The sequence below is a fragment of the Anguilla rostrata genome, chromosome 11 (assembly GCF_018555375.3).
Source record: "Anguilla rostrata isolate EN2019 chromosome 11, ASM1855537v3, whole genome shotgun sequence".
Classification (NCBI taxonomy): domain Eukaryota; kingdom Metazoa; phylum Chordata; class Actinopteri; order Anguilliformes; family Anguillidae; genus Anguilla; species Anguilla rostrata.
In genome coordinates, this window is record NC_057943.1 from 20,729,791 (window position 1) to 20,754,152 (window position 24,362).

General features: G+C 40.3%; 2 protein-coding genes across 3 annotated transcripts in view; one reads left to right on the forward strand and one right to left on the reverse strand.

Annotated features, from left to right (window-relative positions):
• LOC135234248 (uncharacterized) overlaps positions 1-24,362 on the reverse strand; it is an 86,113-nt gene that overhangs the window by 47,155 nt on the left and 14,596 nt on the right. The window lies entirely within an intron of this gene.
• LOC135234251 (MAP kinase-activated protein kinase 2-like) lies at positions 7,366-23,810 on the forward strand. Of its 2 annotated transcripts, XR_010324053.1 has the most exons (11): positions 7,366-8,445; positions 16,498-16,637; positions 18,931-18,995; positions 19,437-19,516; positions 20,267-20,393; positions 21,019-21,094; positions 21,333-21,457; positions 22,200-22,285; positions 22,390-22,470; positions 23,107-23,374; positions 23,600-23,810. XR_010324053.1 is itself a non-coding variant. In XM_064298674.1 (10 exons), the coding sequence occupies exons 1-10, from the start codon at positions 8,164-8,166 to the stop codon at positions 23,266-23,268; spliced, it is 1,224 nt and encodes a 407-aa protein (XP_064154744.1). In that variant the 5' UTR covers positions 7,366-8,163; the 3' UTR covers positions 23,269-23,810. The 2 variants fall into 2 exon arrangements, 1 of the variants encoding a protein (XP_064154744.1); XM_064298674.1 differs by having other exon boundaries at positions 23,107-23,810.

Here is a 24,362-nt window from a genome sequence, read left to right on the forward strand (position 1 = left end):
ATGTCCTGGGAGCCAAAAAAAATCAGGGGGGCCAGCCAGCACCCTCTGTGAACATGTTTTTATGTTTGTCTGTTTTGTTTTTAGCAGAATGGGACAGACATATGGGACAGTTCCTGTTTTTTGTGGCTGAGTACATGCATTTGCCCTGTGTCATGAGCCTCCACCACGAAAGCTGAGTGAATAACCTTCAGGAAGAAGCACAGAATGTGCAGACATCCCTCAGGGTGGAGCGGCTTGCTGTATTTCTTTGTTTGAGACAGGGTCACATGTAAAAAGTGGGAAAATCACCTCCTAATGCACAGTGAGATGTGTACAGTAAAAAGGGGGCCCAGGGGGTGCAGTTGGTAACCAGGGTATCAGTGTCACCATGGGTAATTTTGATTAGAAAAAAAAAAAACAGAAAGGTGGTTGCCACGGGATCCATAGATATCTATCATGGGCAAAATTGCCATTGTAGTAGGGCAGATTTTAAAACTGTGTCAACCCTGAATCGGGATGGAGTTCACCTGGGGTGGTCCAGAATTGATTAGCTAAATGATATGTTTACTCTAGATACAGTATGTTTACTGTAGTGAAAACATATCCAGGGATCAAGCAAGGGAACCAACCAAATTCACCCCTGCTCCAAGCTCTTTGCCTCATTCAGAGTTCACAAAGACTACACAAACACAAAATGCCATGCTGATTGTTAGGAACACAAAAATACACCAAACACAGAACCCAGCACCTTGTTACTCCATGACAAAGCCAGGGAATCAGAAAGCTTTAGCAGCTAATAATTTCTGGAGGATTGAAAATGAAGGATGTGGCCTGTGCATCCAAATGCTCAATTACAAAAGCAGTGTAGTGCTGATCATCACAAGATCTCAAGTGACTTCTCATATCCTGTTAGGCGGAAGATTAGCCGGCATGATAAAGACAGAAAAAAAACATTTCTCATCTCATTAAGACACTTAGCATCTATATTATATTGCATGCTGAAGCTTTTGTCTCATTTTATGGAGCCAATTAAACATGAAATATTCAACAATTACAAGGACAGAGCAATCTTACATCCTTACTTCCTTCACATAAAGCATTACAAATAATAAAAAGATCAAATAAACATTTGTATTACTATTTGCTTGTTTATGCTGTCGAAGTACTTTGGCATAGTAATGTAGCTGTGGTTCTAGAACTTACAGATATTATGTATTGTAGTAGTGTCAGTGGTGACAGTGGAAACCTCCAGACCAGAGCTTTTCTGATGATTTATACATGGCACCATTACAATGACCAGAAGATGGCGCTTGAAATCAAAGTTTGAGAAGTTCGTATTTTCTGTCCCATTGTTAATACATAATGAAAGCTTCAGTGCAGCATCCTCAAATATTATACATTACGATGTTCTAAATCATTTGTAGCATTGTAATGATGATGGTTATTTTTGTTTTTGTGCTGCTCCTGTTGCTGCTACTATCACATTAGCTGGTTACAATAACAGGGAACTGCTGCACTGCTAGTAACTAGGGCCACCAGATGGTCTTCATCATGTAACCTACAGGGATTTGAACTTTTATTACAATGATTGTCCTCCAGGGGTCCCCAAAGTGACTCCAATGGCACAGCCAAGTGGCTAATTGTAAAACTGAGTTTGTAATTGAGACATTTATAAAAACAATTAGTTGATCTAATATGGGATGGAATGGAATGTGAACATAGGTGGAAGTTTTAATCCTAATAAAAGCATGTCTAAGCCAGTTGTCCTCGCTCCTGGTCATGGAGAGCCGCTGGCTTTCGTTGTTTCGTTGTTATTGCACAACAGACAGTTGAGTATATCAGTTAAAGCAGGCTGATTACAACAAATTAATAACACAGTCACCTGCTATAAATAATATAATAATAATAATTTAAAAAATAATAATAAAAATAATAAATATTTTAATCACATTCTATCCTCACTCATTATTACATGCATGTAGTTTTGGTGGGAGACAGGGAGGCATGTCATCCCCAATATTTCCATGTGAATTCATCGCTAGAATAGCTAGTATGCTTGTGAGACTCGACATTTCACTGTGGGAGACTGGATGGTCCAGCAGTTAACCCTAATCCCTAACCCTAACCCTAACCCCATAGTTGAAATGAAACCTATGCTTACACTCGATCATAACACATAGTTGAGGAGCAGTCCACTCCCCAGGGTGCAACACATTGCTCTTCTTGTCTTTTAGTCTGTTTCCTTCATTATTACAGTGTTTAAACCATGTTTCAATACACAATGTAGGAAAGATAAAGGCGTTTGTTAATGAATTTTGGTGTTTAGTTCTACCCACTATCTTTTTATGTTTAGCAAGGTTTGTTTTAGAGATATATTCAATAGTATGAAAGTAGTTAATAAATAGCTTTGGCCTGGTATAATCTTCAAAACATGATTGAGGTTATAAATTGATTGCACAAGTGTGCTATCTTTCTCTTATACTCAAATTACCTGAAATTCCCCATGTCTCAGCATAATTTACAAAAAAATGATTGCTTTTCCATACTGGTCCTCTATTCCCATAGTCACCTACAGTGCACGTCAGGGAAACAGGAAGCTAATTGCTCTAGAAGATCTCTGTCAGGTTATAGTCAATGCACAAGCCATCATGACTGACATTCTACTTTCCTCTCTATGCATTCAGTCTTAAATGTAGAAATGTTATACAGTGCCAGACTTATGTTGTTATATATGTGTTCTGATGGACATGTCTATACATGTTTTTGTGATTTTATGACTATAAATGTTGTACTATTGTCTGCTAATTGATACAATCAAATATAGCATGGGGCACACATCATCACATAAGATCCACTTCTCCCCACCCATTTCAAAATCTAAAGTAGTATTTTGAATTAAGTCAGGCTGCACAAAAACACATATTTAACAGTGGTTGCGACACATTCTTTTAATGAGAACCAGAAGTTTGCAGAATACAGTAAGGCTGAAAAATGCAATGTAGAGGTACAATAAAAAGTGTGACAACCATCCAGGACCTCAGCATTGCAGGTGTACTTGGTTTTATGCACAGTTGCCTGACTGCAATCTATATCACAAAATTGTCTACATTATGTCTGTATTTCGATTAAACCATACGATAGTTGAATTTATAAATGTTTGCTTCTAAAAGCTAATTATAACTTAGTATAAAAGCTTTGTTCAAACAATTTTATTGACTGGATCACAGTCAGGGATCATCAGAAATGTGCATCTGCACCCTCAGTCTGTTCCCTTCAATCTGCATGACCAAAATAAAAGACTTCTGAGCAATCACAGTTACGTGTAAAAATACCACAACTGGAAAGAGGCATCTCGAGTTGCCCCTGGGAGCTGAGATCTCTCAGAGTGGGCACAGTTCATTTGCATTCATGACTCGGCGCAAGGCAGCCTTGGCCTCCCAATGTTTTGTAAAGAAGCAGACTATCTGCAGCACCTTGGACAGCATGCCTTTCACCTGAGCTGCAGCACCTTGGAGAGATCTGCCCCAGCTCTGTGTGAGCAGGAAACACCCACTGAATGTGCTGGCACCACAAGATGCCAGCTCGACAGAGGTGACTGTAGAGACTTCTTCAATGAAAGCTCTTGGAGAAGAGGTAAGACTGACATTGGTCTGCAGGATCATAAATACAAGCAGTTCAATCATGTTATCACAGTTGTCTTCTGATATGTTCATTGTTTCAACAAGTAAATGGTAAATTGACTGCATTTGTACAGCGGATTTTCTGGCAACAATTGTACAATGTGCTTCACAATGAATGCCTCTTATTCACTCAATCACACACACACACACACACACACACACACCAACGGTGATCAAGACAGCCATGAGAGGTACCAACCAGCTCATTGGGAGCAATTTGGGGTTAGGTGTCTTGCTCAAGAACTCTTTGACACAACAGGGCAATCCTGTATTGGACCTCAGCTCTGGGCAGTACACGCATGGTTCCACCAGGTGCAGCCTCAATGCACTCAGCAGTACCTGAGATGCAATAATAGAGTATCAGACAGCAGCACTTATGCATTATGATTAAGGCTGTGCTTTTAAAAAATCAGCCAGGAATACATCATTTATAATCATTTATCCAAGCCTCATAATTTCCCCATTGAACTCAACACCATATGGCCAAATGAGGACAAAAAAGTGCTTCCATTTGCAACAACAACACATACATATCCTTCATGAGTGGCTAAAGTGCATATAGAAACCAAAAACAAACAGCTGTGACCACATAGATGAATAATGTTTCTTGTGTCTAATATGATGTAGCCTCTAACTGCCCATTCCCATTGTTGGGGCAGGTAAGGTAAGGCAGAGCATCACAAAAAATTTCACAGAGAGCATGGGGGGTGAAGTGCAGACCTTTTGCTGAATAGTGCCATTAGAATTTTCCCCTGCTATTCCATTCCTTCACCCTCATTTCTTTCATTTTTCAGACTTTTATTTTTTTATGTTTATCAGGCCCTTTTTGTCACGTTCATTATGTAATTGCATGGTTCCAGAATCCTGATCTGCAACAGCTGGAGCATTAGGCATTAGCATTAAGGGGACTAGGGGAAATGATTCTTCTGTCACCCACAAACTGCAGCAGCTGTGAATGGGGATGCTTCCTCTCTGTCCATCTGGTCCTGTCTCATCCTTCCCCTTGGGCACACAGACAATCTCTTTCTCATTCTATGCCTTTCACTTCTGGGACACTGCCACTATTAATGTTTCCTCTTACCTTTTTTGGCACTTATTTATTTATGTACCCAACAAATTTGTCTTAGCAGAACTGATCTCACAAAGTCAAACCATAAGCCTTCATCAGCCATATTATGGTGAAACTGTATTCTCATCCCAAGCATAATGTGACTGAAAAGAATATGCATTAGTGCTACTCACAATATTTCTTCACTGCAGACAGCAAATCTAGTTGTCATTATAAATGATATAAACAATGTTACAAATTAATTTGGTATTCCTAAAATCAGAGCTGAAGACATTCTAATACCTTCTAATGCTAATTTGAGTGTAAATCAAGCAAAGTCATTGTTAATCTATTTTATTGTGATGAGATTTTAAAGAGACAAAAATTCCTCCAAACAATTATGCAGCTGATGCTAAAAGTGAATTGTCTTTTTATTTATTTGTTTGTTATTTTGAGATGGTTTTGGGCTGCCAAACATGTATCATATTGGCCCATCCCTCAAACTTAAATTAAAGCATTTCTATGCACATGCAGGTGGGGACACATAGTCTGGATCTGTTGGATAGGAATCTTGCCTGTGCTTCCCAGTAGTATATTTTTATAGAGTAGTACATTAGTAGGAAACCGCAAACCACTAAAGGAGAAATCTTGCTGCAGAGTAAGTAGTTATAGTTTCATTTATCTAATTCCACCCATGAAAGCATAGTTGGTCATTTGCCCCATAAATCAGGTTCTGAAAGTACTGTTGTATAAAACCAGTGTAGACATTTCAGGTTGTTGTTGGCTGGTATAGCTCCATTTTTTGAACTGTGGCGAACTCATGAAGGAATTGTTACACTACTTGTTCCTCCTGTAGTTACTGTAATCAAATATGGTTAAAAGAAGTATTTAATTTTTTAAATCATTAACTTTATTTACATTTTGTCATTGTTAATTAAAGTTAATCACAGACTCTCAGAAATGTCAGTAGGTTTGTAAGTGATGGTTTGTCAAAACAATCTATGCATTGAGACATTAGGGTCTGACAAAAATTAAGGAATGTCATTCATGTACAGTGAAAATTTGTGATTTCAATGTACTTCCTGTGTTCTTGTTGGTTTTGGCAACGTTTCTACAGCTACACAAAGAGGAAGGGGGAAAGAGAACAAACTGAATGTAGAAGTTTCTATAATCGTGCAGCCAATTCATGAATACAAAAAATTAAGTCAGGTGAAAGTGTTTTGTGGTGTTTTGTGGCATTAATTAAATTGTGACACTCGTTAAATTATAATGAACAGCCCTCTTAAATTATTTGCTAAAAACGAATTTTCAATTCCTTGTATGATAATAGTCAAATAAAATAAATATTTTCCCTTTATGAGTAAGTCACAGAACAAATGTTGACTGACTCCAGGCCAGTGTAAATGTTTGACAACATAAAGTAAAACTGAGCTCCATAACAAATTGTTTTTATTGCACAATGATTGATGTTCCCACGACAGCATTCATTTAGTTAAACAAGAATTTTGAAAGTGTTTTTTTCAGCCTTCTGTCCCCCTTTCACTCTTCCTTTCTTCATACCTCCATTCTTTGACAATGCCTTGTCACAATTGCTCATTCCAAACAAGGCTCTTCAGACCACTTTGCTCTTAGGCCACAGTGGATGTGGTGCCAGGATGAAGGAGAGAAAAAAACACACAGCCCTTGGAGAGAACAGGGTGGAAATGACTGGAACTCCAACCGTGTAAAATGGGGAAAAACACTTCCATATCTTCTCAGAGTTTTGCGCAACCACCCAGGAGTGAATGAATAAACTTACTGACTTACTTAAACAGTAGCACAATATAAATAGGAGCCATCCATTGAAAAACAGCTAGGATCTTCAGCTGGACAGTGGCCACAAATCACACTGTCTTGGCAGTAAATAATCTAGGACCCTGACTGGCCTCGAAGTAGGCCCAAAGACTATTTAGGGAACAGGCTGGCCTTATCGAGAGAAATTCACTATGCTCATCTTGTGCACGTGTGTAAATGGTTACTGAAGCAAAGTGTCAGGAATACAGCCAAAGTTCACACTGTCAAAACTGGTGTTGACTGCCATGTTCCTGAATCACTATTTCTCAGTATTATTTCTGTGACTCAGACCCCAGTCCCTGACCCTGCTTTCACAAAGGATAGGAGATGGACAAAGAGCTGGAGATGGACAGATAATGTGCAAGGGGTCTGCGGGTTTGTGTGATTGCATTGTTGCTATAGCGATGGAATAGCACACTAGGTTCTAGATTTCTGTAGAAACAGCCCAGCACCAGACTTGTAGCCCTCCATCATCCTGCTGTCTTCCCAGTTACATAGCTAGTGCATCACAAAAGTCTGTTTCAGGTAAATTTGACCCATTAGCCTTGTGTGGAACACTGAATTAACATATTCCAGATTAATCCACAATCCATCCAAACTGGCAAACTCAGTTAATGAAGAAAAAGATGCTTCAAATGGGGGTTCAATGAAAACAATATCAAAAGGGTTTTGAGATTTTATTTATATGTTTAAAATGTATGCCTTCATTTGACTGGATACATAATTAATATGCCTGGTCAGGCTTCTTCTTGCCCAAAGGAGAAGCACTGGCCCTTTAAGAGATTTCCTTACGAGAAATTGAACTTGAACAGAGAGGTACTGACGTAAGGACTAGTTGGAGTTTGTATCTGAAAGCGGACATGGCCGAAGAGTGAGAGAAGAAAACGGATCCGATGTTCTGTCTCAAAGGTTTCACAGGACAACAGGTTTTCAATTTAACCGTAAAACATTTCAATATTAATCATATTGTAGCACCGGATAAAACCCGATAGCCTAATTGATTATCATTAGCACGCGAATTACAATTCCTGGTCTATTCTGTGAAATAGATAGTAGTAGTAGTAGTAATAATAATAATAATAATAATAATAATAATAATAATAATAATAATAATAATAATAATAATCGGCTATTGTTAATGATACAACTTTTATCATTATAGTAAGGAGTTTAGCCTATATTTCACCGCTTTGGTCTGATTCCTAGTGAAACTCTGTATTTCAACTTATTGACCATCTTTTTAATTTTTCATTTGAACTCTTTCATGGATTGGTATGAAGAAGTTTCCTTGTATTCAGCACGGAACAGTAGGAAGTGAGATACGGAGTTAAGACTACACATTATCAACTTTAAAGGGTAAATTTGTTAAGCACTCATATGACAAAGAGACCATCAAATATTTTCGTGATTGCGTAGGACCATTATTAGTAGACAAATTGCAATACGGATTAAAAATGAAACTGAATTCAGCTGATGGCGGACGTTCGCTCCTATGAGGCATATGCGGGACGGGTGACAGTTCCTACCTGCAAGTTTCTTCTGTTTCTTTATCTATTCTAATTTACTTACCGCTTGAAAGTTTAATTCTTTGGAGGATTCGTAATACAGAGCACTAAACTGAACATGTTGCACAATGGTAACGGCGACGCGGAAAAACCAGAGCCGCAGATTCAGACTCAACCTATTCCTGAGATTGGCGAGGCGCCGAGTGACAACACTGAGCACAATCCAGACAGCGACACCGTCCCCACGCAATTCCCGCTCCCTGTTCTCCCGAAGCTGGAAATCAAGCGCAATGCGGTAACGGATGAATACAAAATTTCCAGCCAGGTCCTGGGGCTCGGCATCAACGGCAAAGTGCTGGAGTGCTACAATAAGAAAACAGCAGAGAAGTGCGCCCTAAAGGTCTGACTCCGCGAGCAGTCTTTGTCATGTGTGTATATGCATGTGTGTATTCTATATCTATAGGTAATGTGTGAGCGATGTTGATTCTAAAGATCATACAGGTCCTGCTTATGTCGACGTGAACCTTCAGTAACCGCGGAGAAACCAGTGGGCTACCCCACGCCATTCTCTAACAATGATTGGAAAGTTTTACCGTTTCCACTATTGAAGTGTGTACATATCAATATGTGTGTGATTTTGTCCATATCACCGTGGGCAATTTGTGTATATTTTACCTTGGGGAGACTAGCTCCCCAGAAAAACCACCTTGTGAATTGTAAGGTTTCGTCTCTCACTGAAGAAACCTCGCCGCATCACGCCTTTGATCTAGCTCCTGCCTCGGATTTATCATCCCGCATTATTAATGGGCAGCACTAGCCATGTAGCCTCTACCATCATTCACCTGTCTAAAACAGCTGGACAACATGTCACCATGGCAACCATGGCACACCAGTCCTTGAAACTTCTTCTGTCTGTCTGCATATGGTTTGTAGTGTGTTTCTGTGATTTGTTGTTACCTCGCTTTACTGTGGGTTAGGTGTGCAGTTGCAGGTGTGGCAACTGCAATTCTACCTTTTGTCTTAATGGAATTTGTGGATAGAGTGTATGTGTGCATGTGAGTGTCTATGAAGGGTTGTAATGTTATCACTATGGATGCGTGTTAGGGCAGCAATATTACATATCAGCTGTAAATTTGCAAAAATAAGAATTTTACGTTTATTAGAGGGGTCTGGAACCTCGAATATTGTAATTTGTAATTGTTTTGTGACTTACAAGCATCTCCGTTTTTGCTGATATCTTATTTAATGAATTGTAGAAACAATGCAGTCTTTGTGATATTGATAGCAACGTAAAGTGTCTTGATCAATTATTCATGTTTCTCTTACAGTTGTTTTTAAGACATGTCTGCTTGAAATGGCTCAGATTTCATCACAGTCCTTCCACAACCCGTGGAAAATAACTCAGGACACAACTGATATGATCTGAGTAAACTACATAACCAACCAACAGAGGCTATGAATATGAAATCCAATTCATGACCATAGTATAGAAGGTCGTGGTAGTTTAATTTAGTTGATTAATTTACATTGAGTACTTTCTTTTATTTACTTCCCATTAGAACTCATAATCCGTACCTACATTGAAATCCTATGCAACAAGGACCAACACTAATGAAACAACCCAATCACCTAAAATTATATGTCTCAAGCCGGTTGTGGGAAAATCTCCCGTGTGGTATTATGGGATACATTATGAGCCTGGGTTCACAGGGCATGTACGTCTGTCAAAGTGCTGGCTGATGCCAGTTTCCGTAGCAATCCATTCCCCAAAGGGCCACCTCAAACACAGGGTGCATTTATTCTGGGTGCACGCTGACCACACAAGGCTCGGGGGAGAATATTTCTGCTGCACTTTTCCCATGGTCTCATACTCAGTCAGTCATAAAGGGGGGGACAAAAGTAGGAGGGGACAAAAAGACACATTACAGTGCACCACTGTTTCCTGTCAGTTACAAAGATTTGATTGGTCCTGTTAGTTCATTCTTATGAGGCATAAATGAACTGATTCCAGTATTTCTGAGAAAGAAACCTGGAGACATGTAGTTTTATAGATACAATGCACTCTTGCTATTCGGGGCATTGTGGTGATGTGGAGAGTTTGCTTTTTTTATTGTACCCTTTCTTTCCTTTTTTCTCACATTATGTAATCTAGAATGGGTTCTTATGTCACCACTGTGCCACCATCAAGCAGGGAGCACTTCAAATAAAGCACATACGCTCATTCACAAGCAAGGGAAAGTTTGTCATGTTGTAAGATATGTGGTGTTCTACAGGTGAGTTAGGATCAATTAGATGAGAGGCACAGTTTTCACCTATGCCAATGGGACAAAACCTAAGAGAAAAGGAGCTAGACCATACAGTGTCACCTGCTGTCATGATGAGCACCCTTACTGATCCACTCAGGAGCTTCAATTGCTAGAACCAACTTCCTGACTTTTGGCCTGTTTAGGATTGCATAAATATTTCACACCTTTAGCTATGAACTAAGCAAAATGCATCTCAGGTATGTTGGTGTGTATGAGGGCTGCTGATATGGATCTTGGTTCTTGTGAAACGTGTTAATCTCAATTTGGAAAGTGAATGTTGATGGTTGGCAATACCTACGGACACTTAAATTATACTTAAAACTAAAATATTTTTATTTTCAGTGATTTGGGAAAGTATTATCTACTGAATGTATATGAGAGATGAGGATGCCTGATATGTGCAGCATGGTTTGTGTTACAGGAAATTCTGTGCTTTTGGAAGTAATATGTATGGAGTACACATTTTTTGTCTTAGTGAGGGAATCTGACTGTATTTTTGTAGTCTGACCACAAGATGAAGTCAGGATGAACATACCAATAAATATCAGCAAGAAAGCCCACAACCAAATCCTTTCAGATTCTTACATTTCTTTCAAAGCACAGAAACAGGGACATGTTTTAGCAGGAAGGGAACTGTCTTGGTATTAAAGGCTTTACTCGCATTGCAACCTATCACAGGCAGGATGTACTGTGACATCACATTTCTGTTTTACTGCTGCTTTGGACTTAAATTTTTAGAAGGCAACTAGATAACTTGTTGAGAAAGACTTCAAGCTATACATATACAGCATGTGTGCGCATATGTGTGTGTAGGTGTGTGTGTGATGACCATCCATGGCCGCAGGTGTGTGTGTGTGTGTAATAGGATGTATGGATGCATAATCCAGTAAACAAGTACTGTAGCACCTTTATGACTCATTGTTGCTTCACGTCAGTAGATCGTCAGTATGTTTGATAGTCTCTTCTTATTACACACCCACACTCGGTATTATTGATGTATGATCTCTGTTTGCTTTAATTACTCAGCAAACGTGCAAGAAGAGGGCAATGCAAGGGGGGGGGGAGCGGGAGAAGATTATGAAGTCAAGTTGTTTTAATTAATCACACAGAGACCTGGTAACTGTGACAGATGAGTACAGATCTAATATACTCTCTGTGCCAGGATGGAGGGAAGCCATGCTTTAAATGGAATTCAATTACTCTCGACTTCATTCTCTCAGTCTGTGCACGACTGTTTGCCAGACTGTCTCTCTCAGAAAAGCCTGCTATTCCAAGCTGGCAAGCTCTGTTCAATATGGGTAGGTTGTGTTAACTTAGGACAGGCTCTCTATTACATCTGTAAACCGTTATGTTGTGCCGGCTCTGTGTCGAGTGTGGACATGCTGTGGATTCAGTGCGTGTAGGTCCTTTGTAAGTCTGTCCAGTCTTATAGTTCAGTACTCAATAATGTATTGTAAAGATCAAAAGTAATGAAACATATTAAGAATTAAAAGACAAACATGAAGACAGTACACAAGATCGTGTTGCCACACTCTGCCTACATCAGGTTTCTGTGTGTTCTGTCTTATGTATGCGGATAGGTCCAACACTGGCAGAATCCCTGTTCCCTCTAAATAGGTCTGTCTGAGCAGGTAATGGGTGTCTGGGTATAACTGGTGTTCCGCTTGTGTAACAGTAGTTATCCTCTTTAGCCAGGTGGTGTGGGGAGGTATCAGTTAAGTGACCGTTCATAGCCATGGTGCTCAGAATTTTTTGAAAATTACACAAGAAAAGTGAGAAGCTGTCACATTGTTTTAGTCTCTGCTGTATGGTACATATGGACAGGGAGTAGTATTTTTTCACTTTTAATGGATGGGTGCTTTCTTGGTGTCTCTTCTCAAACCCAGAATTCTTTGCCAAAGAGGAGTATAATTTCATGGTTTTTTTTATTCCCAGGGCGTGGGTTTCTGGGTAATGCTGTTCCTCCCCATCTAACTGGTGCTGGCAGTGCACAGGGCATCCTACTGCCTCAACCCCTTCTCATATTCACGCAAACCCACATGCACCGTAAACACATGCACGCATACATGCACGCATGCATACACGCACACAGACACACAGACACACGTATTGTACATAATTCTTGTTGTCTCATTGAGCACACATGAATAGCCCCAACCCCTAGATCACTATGCAGGGACCATCGCTATGCAGAGTTATGCACAGCTGGCCATGGCATCGCCTTTGCATGAACAGTCTCACAGGCAGTTTGCAGGCTGACCATGGAGTGGTGACTCCTCTGGTTAATCAGGTGCCTGCTGACTTCCTGCACCAGCTGCGCAAGATGCACAGTTTTCCACCAGCTGCACAGCTCAGAAGCAGTTAATGATTGTAGGCATTACAACTGAGAAATAATTGATGGTTTCTGTTGGAACATACTGAAATATGTTGCCTTCATGAGATAGGAGATATTGATGTTGACTTTTATATCACTTCTAAAAAAAAATATTTTGTCTGGAAGATGTTTCTGCCCAGAGCAACATACAAGTCCATTATCATAAGATATTGCTAATTTACATGGTGCAGATAAAATATTCTGACGAGTGTCTCACAAAATTTGTACACAAAATGCATTCTCTCAAACACACTTCTATAGTCTGTTGACTATAGAGCCTATACCGCCTTTGTGACCTGTGCTCCTATAGCCTCTAACATACAGTAGTCTTTTTTACACGTGGCCTTACCCAGCAGTGTTCTGGAACTTCACCGTTTGTCATTTAAGAGTCTGCATGCTGGGAAAGTTAGTCTGGCAATAAACAAAATTGGACTTGTCTCTTTAAGATAAATTACAAGTTAAGCTGTTTCTTAGTACTGCTAAAATAAGAAAGTACAAAGAGAACATACACTACTAGATTGCTGGAACTCTTAATGTTCCATACTTTATGTGTGAAAGGGGCTAGTGTCTCACCTGTGTTCCTTTCTCTTCACACAGTACTGCCAGTACTGTACCCATGCACACCTTCTTTTCACCTAATTTCATTTTCATTTTTTTGGAAGCACTTCAAATGCACTCAGTTATTTTAAGTGACCCTGGACGGGTCAGTGAGGAAAATGAATATGAATGGCTGCAATGAGACGGAGCAGTCAGAGGCACAAGTGGGGGGAAAAAAGCTGTTGGCTTGCAGTGTAAATGGTGCGTTTATTTCTCAAGGGGGGTTTGGAGGGAGCACTCTGGCATAACAGGGCTTTTAGCTCGATTAAAGCCCTTCCCTTGGCCTCCCATCGATCCTGGACGAGCGCGTCATCGCTGGGAGCCAGGAGGAGCCTGGGCACAGCCGATTAACAGGGGATGAATCACTGCCAGGAGTGGCTCCCCCACACTCAGCAGCCAGTGCTGTCATGTGTGATTAACATTGAGCCATGGGAGCTATCAGCCCACTGAACACTCACTGTTCAAAACTGCCGCTCTGTCTGTCCGCTTTTGTTTTACTGTCAGTCTCTCTCTCTCTCTCTCTATCTATTATATATATATATATATATATATATATATATACACAGTGAGCTCTATAATGTTTGGAACAAATACTTTTTTTTTCTTCTTGATTTGGCTGTACTCCACAATATTAGATTTAATCAAACGATTCACATGTGGTTAAAGTGCACATTTCACAATGTAGAAATTACAGCACTTTTTATGCATAATCTCCCCAAACCAAAATGTACGAAACCAAACCACTTGTGGGTTATTTGATTACAAACCTAAAAGTGGAGTATAGAGCCAACTCAAGAAAAACATTGTTTTTGTCCCAAACATTATGGAGCTCACTGTATATATATATATATATATATATATATATATACACTCCCTCCTCGCGGTCTCCTCTTTTCCTCTTTCACAAAGGACCCCTCCCCTATCCCCATCCTATTCTCCTTATTTTCCCTAGAAAACCCCCTCCATCTCTATACGTTTTCTCAATCTCTCTTTGAAAAAGGATTCCTCTCTCACCTTCTCTTTTTCATCACCCCCGAATGCACTTATCTCTCGTATCAGAATACACACTCATTTTACCCATCTCTCTCTGTGGACCTCTTTCATTTCACTTTCTCCCAGGGGCATTGCTAATCTTAACACTCTTATTCTTCCTCCAGTCTCATGCCTCACATACAGTACACAGAAAAGCCAAAGTCAAAAAGAGGAATAGAGGGTCCCTTGTGTCCCTGGGGCAGCTTGCCCTTCAGTGATATTATTAAAATTCTGAAACCGATAAATGGCTAAAATGGCCCAATAGAGCATACTGATATTTTGTACATTGGTGTTACTTTGTAATTTAATGTCAGAAGATCATTGGACAAGCATTTTTCATTGTTCACATACATACAGTGTACATAATTGTGATCTCCAGCTGGTGTACTGGTGTTCAGCATGCCACAAAATGTGTGTGTTTGTGGACAGTCCTGTTTAAAAATTATGTTGACCAACAGTGTATAAAGGTTCTTTGTTATTTTTATATGTGCTTAAAATTTCACACATTATGATTGATGTGTTGTTGGTAATGGCTGCTGCTACAGTAGCTGTCATAGAGAATAAGAGAAAGAGGAAGTGGAGAAGGGGAGAACACGGCATTCCTCTGTGCAGTTTACAGGAAGTGGCTGTCAGTTGATGAAAGAAGCTGGAGGAAGTCCACAGCTCCTATTTAAATTCCTCTGAAACAGGGCCGCAGTCTATATCCCGTATTGTGTCTATGTATGAAGCCAACTGCCCAGGGGTACTGTAGGTGAGAGGCCCACAAATCTACAGTCAACCTCATATTTTGGTAACATACAAATTTTAACTAAAGTACTTTAAATATTTAGATGCCAGTAAGTGCCCGCAGTGTAGTATAATTTAACTCAAAGTTGGTGGGTTTGATTTCCTATAATATCATTGAGAAAGGTACTTAACCTGAACTGCTTCAGTGGAATAGCCAGCTTTATGAATTGCACTGTGCAAATGTAAGTGCCATCTATGTAAGCCATTCTGGATGAGAACATCTGCTAAATTCTGAGATCTAAAGTAAATGTCAAAGCACTCCTGCAGACCCTGAGAATTTTAAACAAAACATTTCACTTTCAAAAATGTATAATCATGTGAATCAAGAAGAATTTCAAAGCATTGGTGAAAATAGATGTTTCTTTTAAAATGATCAGTTAGCTGCAGGATTTTTTCTGCTGTCTAAATGGTTAAAGTATTTCAAGTAATTATTTGACAAGAATTAGTTGATTATTTGGTCTGCTGTGTAGTCTTAAAGCTGTGGAGCTGTAAGGGTTATGACCTGGATTCAGATTCAGAACGTTGGAGGTGTAAAGTATGCGGCCTGAGGGCCTGAGAGCTGAGCTGCTGTCGGCTCCTGAAATACACTGTGGCACGGCGCGTGCATGGTCCAGGCCCCGCGCCTGGAACAGGATGAGGAATGTCAGAGCGGGAATTCTGTCTGTGTTCGGGAATCACTGGATACAGAGTCCAGGCTGGGGGCTGGGTGAAGGAGAGGGAAGTGAGATAGCTCAGTTCTGCAGAAGGGGAAATGAGGACCTGGTTCACTTGTGCTAATGCCATTTCCTCTCGAGTGCAAGTCAAAGGGAGTTAAGTCTACATTATCATTGTTCAGCTCCACAGTCCAAACACATGAGTCATGGTGTCATGACTGACCTAAACTGACCTACTGAATCCAAAGGAGAGACATTTGTTTCACTGGTGTCTTCAGAGATGTTAAACCCATAGATTAAATAGTCATGTTTATTTAATCTGTCAATGTCTTTTGGAGTAGTGGTTTGATAGCTCTGCTCGGAACCAGGGGTTTGCCAGCTTGAATTCCTGGCAGGGCACCATTATTTTATCCTTGAACCAGATACTCATTCCTGAATACCTTAAAATGTATCCAGCTGTGTGGCAGGATAATGTGTAAAATTGTAGCCAGCTGTGTGCAATAAGGTTCTATTTGAAAGGCAGCCTGTAAAGCAAATACTGTATTTTAAATTTTGCGTGAATGTTTTTGTTTCCATAAATTATGAACTGTATCAATAGACTGTATTTTTAAGGGGATGTTGGGTTAAGGGAATGTGTGCTGGGTAAAACCATTTGATTAGATGATGTGCCTGACTTCTCTTTCCTTCCCGCTGTCATGTTTCAGATTCTTTATGACAGCCCTAAGGCACGGAGGGAGGTGGAGCTGCATTGGCGGGTGTCGGGGGGTCCCTACATTGTTCGAATCCTCAGCCTGTATGAAAACATGCACCATGGGAAGAAGTGCCTGCTCATCATCATGGAGTGGTAAAGACCTCCTGCTTCTACAACTACATGTCCCTACTTCCCTCACACCTAGGAACCACAAAACCCAAAGCACCCAACATTCTGCTGAGATTCCTGCATTCTTCCCTCAGTATGAACTACACTTCACTATGGTTTACATTTTACATTTTAGACATTTAGCTGACACTCATATCGAGAGCGACTTACAATTAGTAACCAGAGTTTTATTTTTAAGTTCATTTGGATTTCATTTTGATTTCTTGATTGAATTTCATCAGCATGGTACTACTGTAGTTAACCCAGCTCAAAATAACTCTCAGGCACTTTGCTCAATTTGTCTCGAAAGCTTTGGAAATACATGGTGCCAGATAGGAATATTGTGGTTGCCGTAGCACCAAGACAACACTTTAGGGTTACATTACTTTCATAGTTTCAATCTAGGTTCTATAAAACAGGGTTAACAGGTAGCAGGAGACAGATATTGGGGTTACATTACACAGGAGGGCAATGAGATTGCAGCTCTCTGGACAGCAAGATCAGGATTTGAGTAGTTTGATGACCATGATATTGGGGTTAAGTCTGTCTCAATGGGTGTTACAGTAATACTATTACTTATTTATATTAGTCATGGGGGTTGTATATGAGGGTTGTACTATAACAAGGATACATAGGATGGCTTGTGATCCACAGTTAAGGGAGTTAGTTAAAATTAATGGTTCTTATTCATATTGTTTCTTGCAGCATATAATATTGCATATAATACTGTCCTTTACAAAACGGCTGTGTTCTCAAACAGGACATATTGATTTTGTTTACATATGGGGGGTTTTGTCCTTCTTTCCATAATGAAGCAGCAATAACAACTTCATGGCCTTATGATAAAGTTGTTTCTTATCATGATTTTATGATGGGGAGACAGTTATTGGATAAAATGTAGTTGCCTCTGTTTATTCTACAATATCCGTCACATAATATAGTCTCATAAATTTGGTTATTTTACAGTATAAGAGGGCTTGGCCTTGTTTGACCAGCTGTTTTCATAAGGGTAGAAATTAAAATTGGATATAAGTACTATACTTGAACTGGATAGGCTAGTTCATCTGAAAAGTCCTTTTGCTCATATCGTATGCCCTGCCCATCCACTCCATCTCACACACGTTTTACACTCTTCCTCTTTCCTCTGATACGGTCACATTTCAGCTTAGTTGCTGTTTGCTCCCAGCTTGCCCATGCAGGGCATAAGGTTGATTGTGAGATAACAATATAAAATGCATTCCTGTATCCAACATACTTTCCATGGATCTTCACATCATTTAAAATACAAGCCATTGATACATTCACTTCATTAGTTACAGCGTACATGATGATTTTTTGCACGTGTTACCTTTTTCCGTTAACTAGTTCACTTACAGGAACTTGCCATGACCAAAAAACAAACTTCAGAACCTTGTGCAAAGCAGTCACATTTTCACATCTGTAATGATGTCAGAAAAGCCACAAGTATGGTAATCGCTATGACAACCAAAGCAGATAAACACCCCCTCACCTCCCCTCCCCACCCCACAAAAACAGCTGCAGTAAGGTACAGATTAAATGAGTTGCAGTGCAAATTGTGAAGAGGCAATTGGTATTGTTCTTTCATTTGTTATGTCTTTGTCACAAAAACCATGAGTAGCAGGGTGACAGAAGTACGAAAGAGTGCAGTTTGGTGTTTATGGAAAAAATTCTGTGTGACTGAGTGCACTCCTCTCCCACGCAGCTGAACAGGGTTCATTTCTGGGCACGGTGCACAGTGCTCTGTGCTGTTGAGGAAGTGAGCGGCCTGAATATTCATTGCTTTAGCTACGCTGTGGCCTGGGGGCATTCGTGCAGTCTGTGTCGTCCAGAACGAGGCATCCTGTCTATATCCTGTATACACACACCCCCACCACAAGTCACTGTGCTTTACTATTTCTGTGCTTAGTTTACTCCTCTTTTCCCCTTTCATGTTGCAGATGGGTAATCAGTCCTGATAAAATGGGTTTTATTGGGTTCTATTTCCCCTAGTTCATTAGCTTGGTTGTCGGTTGATTGTGTTCAGATCCATGGAAACTCATTAGCAGCATATTTCCGCAATCAGCAATTGCCTGTGAACAAGCACAATGTTACTTTTGTCTGTCAATGTCTGCTGTAAACAGCCAGATCTATGGAAATGAAGGTGTGTGTGTGCGTGCTTGTGTGTGTGTGTTTGTACTGTGTGTGTGCGTGTGTTTGCATTTGTGTGTTTGTGTATAGTTGAATGTGGTTTCTAGCAGATATTGTTGATTTTTTGCAGCATGGAGGGGGGCGAACTGTTCAGTCGGATTCAGGCACGAGGTGACCAGGCCTTTACTGAGAGAGGTGAGGGGGAGGGGCTTCTGTGAAGAGAGACTGAGATGTGCCAGAGTAGCAGTAATTACAATAAGTAATTGTGCTCATCCTTTTCCAGCTCGATATCTCCATAATATTCTGTATTACATATAACACAGTGCTTTTAAGTTTATTGTATGGTGCCATATGACTCATGGTAGTTTATAATCTGGTCTGCAGTGCTGTATGGTATGTTGTGTCATGTGATGTCGCCCTGTGTTCTGTCCTATGAGGCATTCTATGTAGCATGGCTATTTGTGTTCAGTTTCGTGGTGCTCCATTTCCTGTTACACAGAGTAAGGTGTTCTGTGTTCATGGTGCTCTGTGTTTTTATGTTCTGTGTAGTGCTATTGTGCTTTATAATAGATGGTGCTTTGTGTTATGTTACATAATGCTCTTTGTGACATCATGTTTGTCCTGCCCCTCCCTCAGAAGCATCAGAAATCATGCGCGACATTGGCACAGCCATCGAGTACCTCCACCATATGAACATAGCGCATAGAGATGTGAAGGTAAGGCAATCACAGGGCAGCAGAGAGCAGTGCGAATCTGAGCAGTGACATTACATTACATTAATTTGGCAGACGCTTTTATCCAAAACGACATACAGTAAGTGCTTACCAAAGATCATTGGAACAACTAGAAAACACAGGTCCGATAAGGTACTCATTTTGTACAGTTATTCATAGCCATGAACACATTAAGTCCAGTTCACACAGTGAACATTACTAACCTGTGCTAAGTCAAACTAGGAGGCATTACAAGCTACAACATCAAGACAATGATACAATGATACAAGGCACAATAAGAGCTGTGGTCTGTCGAGATACTAGTGCTAGACGAACCATGCTGAGATGGTGGAGATAATTTTGTCAGTTCTGACATGGGTGTAGGCTATAGAGTGGTAGTGTGGATGTGGTAAGGTCGGTGATGATGGTATTGATGAGTGTGACTGTTCTGGCATTTTAAGTTGCTTATTTTACATATGCTTTATCTACCCAGGAATTCTAATTCAGAGAAAATCAATTTTTTAAGAACTGACAAACAATCAATTACAAACAATGCAATGGAATGGCAATACACAAATAATACACAGAAAAAGGCTACACACTGGTCAAGCTCGTAAGAATATGGTGTCTTGCAATTTTAAAACAATTTCTCACCTATGCATATAAGGATATTTTATGTCAGCTGTTGAATTAGTGGACAGAGTAATAGTATCGTCAGCAGCGATGGTGGTAAATAAGTGTCTATCCACTCAGCCTGAAAACCTGCTGTACACCACCAAGCAGAGCAATGCTGTCCTCAAGCTGACAGACTTCGGCTTTGCCAAGGAGACCACACTGCAAAACTCACTGCAGACACCATGCTATACACCTTACTATGTGGGTAAGTTTCTCAGATGAACTAACGGAGGGAGGGCGAGGGATTATAATGGGAGCCAGCAGAGAGGAATAGGGGGAATAGTGTTGAAAATGTTTCCATTTTACTGCAGTGAATCATAATGTCATACAAGAACATACAAATAACATATAAATAATAAAGATTTGTTTTGTTTCATTGTTAAAAAAAATTGTTAGCCAGAGCTATGTACTTTTAAAATCTAAAGCCAGACTGGTTACATAGTATTTGTTACATTTTTCCTTTTGTGAGTTTTTTACTGCAAATTTGGGAAAAAATTTCAAATTCTTGGATTCTCTTACAAAAAAATTCTAATAAATCCTGGAGTTCCTGTTTATTACACCTACAACAGTAATACATTCCTACATTTTAATATTCACATCTAACATAGAATAACACTTTCATTTAACATACTGTACACTACACATAATTGCGATCTTTTCCGACAAGTTATTTTTTTTCTGAGCAGCCTTTAAGCTTTAAAGCTGTCTCCCATACCCAGAATAACTCTGGAGTAGTAGTAGTATAGACAGTACATATAATGTGAGTTTATTCATTTTCCACCTGTTTGTTTCTGTCTATTTGTCTGTCTGTCTGTCTATGTGTCTGTCAGCCCCTGAGGTGCTTGGTCCGGAGAAATATGACAAATCATGTGACATGTGGTCTCTGGGCGTGATAATGTACATCCTGTGAGTATAGACTGTGTGTGTGTGTGTGTGTGTGTGTGTGTGTGTGTGTGTGTGCAAGAAAACCTCTCTTTCAGCTTTCACTATTGCTACTTCCACTTTGTATATCTGGTTTCCTCCCTCCCTGCTCACCACCCTCTTCCTTCATGCATGGCTGAGTTGGCATTTTTATGAATCGCCAGGCTAAGACCGAAATTAGTGTTCTCTCAGATTAGTGACAGCCACCGCTTCTCTCCTGCAGGCTTTGCGGTTTCCCCCCCTTTTACTCCAACACAGGGCAGGCCATCTCCCCTGGAATGAAGTGTCGCATTAGGCAGGGCCAGTACGAGTTCCCAAACCCAGAGTGGGCTGACGTGTCAGAGGAAGGTAAGAGCCAAGGCCCGCACGCACGTACGCACGCACACACTCACACACACACTCACACACACACACACACACACACACACACACACACACACACACACACACACACACACACACACACACACACATACACATGCACACACTCACATTTACACCATAAAGAGAAACTGCTTTCAGGACAGAAATCCAAATCTAAAAAACCATTGAAGGAGATACTCTGAGTCTAGACTGTTAAATCAATCAAGAATTCCCACAATGCACTTCAAAGAACCTACAATGCTTATTCCCTCAAAGAGAATCTACCGACCTCTTCTCGTGAATGTCACTGCCTTTGAATGGAGCAGTTATGTATTGAGTCAGAGGGCAGATTCCTCATCTCCCGGCAGAATGAGAATAATGCGATATATTACCTCTCTAGCTATCTAATTTATTTGCTTTTTGTGACCTCTACCTAAGAGAAACCATGCTAAACAATATACAACACATGCAGCCAGACTCACAAAATTAGCCAAATCTAATTGTGCCATAAATGAGAGAAATTAGTGTTTGCTTAATTGTGCTTCTCCAGGAACACTCGCTAATTAAATAGTTGTATTCTATGGTCTACGGTCATTTTCTTATTTCCTTATTTGTTTCCGTCCTTTAATAGAAGTTTTCACTGATGTGAATGATTAGTTTCATCCTGCTGCTTCATCTGCGATTCTGCCTGGAAGTGATCTTTGCCTCTTACTTTCCATCTCTGCAGCCAAGCAGCTGATTCATCAGCTGCTAAAGACTGACCCTAATGAGCGGATGACCATCACGCAGTTCATGAACCATCCTTGGATTAATGTGAGCCACTCAATCTGTCAGAGCATTGATATGACTGCACTGATGTCATTGCTATGAGGCCTGGTACCCTTAAATCTAATAGTGCTTGTGTGTTTGTGCTGTAGCAATCAATGGTGGTCCCACCTACACCACTCCACACAACACGGGTGCTGACAGAGGACAAGGAAATGTGGGACGATGTGAAGGTGAGTGTTTGTAACACTGACCTCTTGTGGCAGTATTGAAAGCCCATTTTCAGCAGTTTGTATTCTTTGCTAGGTAGACTTAAAATTCCATAGAAGTCAGGGCTGTTACATATGTGTGTACATATCACAAAGGGTGGAAAAATGTTTTATTCAAAATCACAATGTGAGAATTGAAAGATAAGAGCTTGTTCGGAATATTTGTTCTTGAGTATTACAGTCAATTGTGTTCCAAGTTCCTTCAACTGAAGCTTATCGCATAAAGGTAAAAAAAAGTTTAGGTAAAAGTAAAGTTAAATCAATGAAAATACATTTAGCAGAAAATCTGATTGTAAGATATTCTTCCACTGATATGTCTTCAAAGTCTGCAACAGGCATTATAATAATGAGAGGAACATCTACTGTAAAATATACTGTACTCACCAGGGTGACTTTGTACTTTAAAAAGTTCAGTCAATCCATAGGGTTGTCAAACAGGGAACTAAGTCTTGGGTGTCATCTTAAATTGACCTTTTTAATCATTGCTAAGCTCAGCCTTTCATCCAAATAGGTTACAGCTCAATGAGGAAAAGCTTATTCGCTGTGTGTTTCTGAACCCCTTACTGAACATTTGGTCCTTCCCCATGCTGTTTGCTGCAGGAAGAGATGACCAGTGCCCTAGCCACCATGCGTGTGGACTACGACCAGGTGAAGATCAAAGACCTCGACACCTCAAGCAACCCCTTGCTCAACAAGAGACGCAAGAAGGCAGCTGCGGAAGGAGGTGGAGGGGGCGGGAGCACTGTGTGCAACAGCCAATGAGAGACTGAGTAAAACATTAGGGAACAGAAGGTGCTACTGAATGGAACAGCAGGGAAAGGTAGAAAAGGCTGCTGTACTCAGCACCAGATTCACCTGTAAAATAACGGTACATAGAAGACTAAATCTTTTTATTCACTGCTGGAATTCTACTTTCACGTATCCATGACTGTATCAGTTTGTGTCAGCATGTTAGCCGTTTGAGTGTGTATGTGTGTGCACATGTGTACCGTATGTGTGTGAGAGAAAGAAAGAGGTAGTTTGTGTGTGTATGGGTGCTGTGTTTCAGAGTGTTGTGCTCTTGCCCTCAGCTGAAAACTTCATCTTCCTACAGAACACTGCCTACCCTACCCTTCTGATTCACCACAGTATCAGACTGTGAGTATAAAGGAAAAGCAAAGGGACTTCTGACCCTCCATGTCACCAGCACTTCTGAACCCCAGTCTTCTTTATGTCCTTATTAAGGTTATCATTACTCTTACTGATATTGTTACTGTTGTTTGTTCTTCTTTTTCAGTAATAAAAATATTACATTTTCTATCTTATATTGGGTCTGAAGTTTGCCTTTCCAATGCACAAAGCGGTATGATGGATGATCAATCACAGCAATTCAACACTGGAAGTCCTGGAAGTCTTCAGTCTAAGAGGTCTAAACATCATTGAAACTAATATGTCACAGAACTGGGCTGGTATGCTAAACTGCTACGGCATAGAAATTGCTAGGGTGAATAATATTATTTGATCCCCACCCAGAGCCAAAGCCAGACAATAACAGACCCTAAAGAAACCACAGTACCATAGTCCAAAGAGTGCACGGACTGTAGAATAGGGTTGGGTAATGCAATAAATTATTAATTGTTTATATGGTGCCTTTTATCTCATGATGTCAAAGCACTTTACCGTGCTAAGGGGAAACTCACTTAAAGCACCACCAATGTGTAGAACTCGCCTGGGTGAAGCAGAGCTGCCATTTTGCACCAGAATGCCAAGCATAATTCACCTGAAGTCAAGATGTAAATTTACTTAGCCAATTAAGCTGGGGGAGGATTTAGATGGCCAGGTTAGCAATTTTCACAGGACCCTTTAATGGCCATAGT

Bases quoted from the DNA above. Each gene is read 5' to 3' on its own strand.
- LOC135234251 (XM_064298674.1), top strand. From the start codon at position 8,164: ATGTTGCACAATGGTAACGGCGACGCGGAAAAACCAGAGCCGCAGATT. The intron at 8,446-16,497 runs GTCTGACTCCGC...GTCATGTTTCAG, and splicing joins CAGAGAAGTGCGCCCTAAAG to ATTCTTTATGACAGCCCTAA. The intron at 19,517-20,266 runs GTAAGGCAATCA...CTATCCACTCAG, and splicing joins TAGCGCATAGAGATGTGAAG to CCTGAAAACCTGCTGTACAC.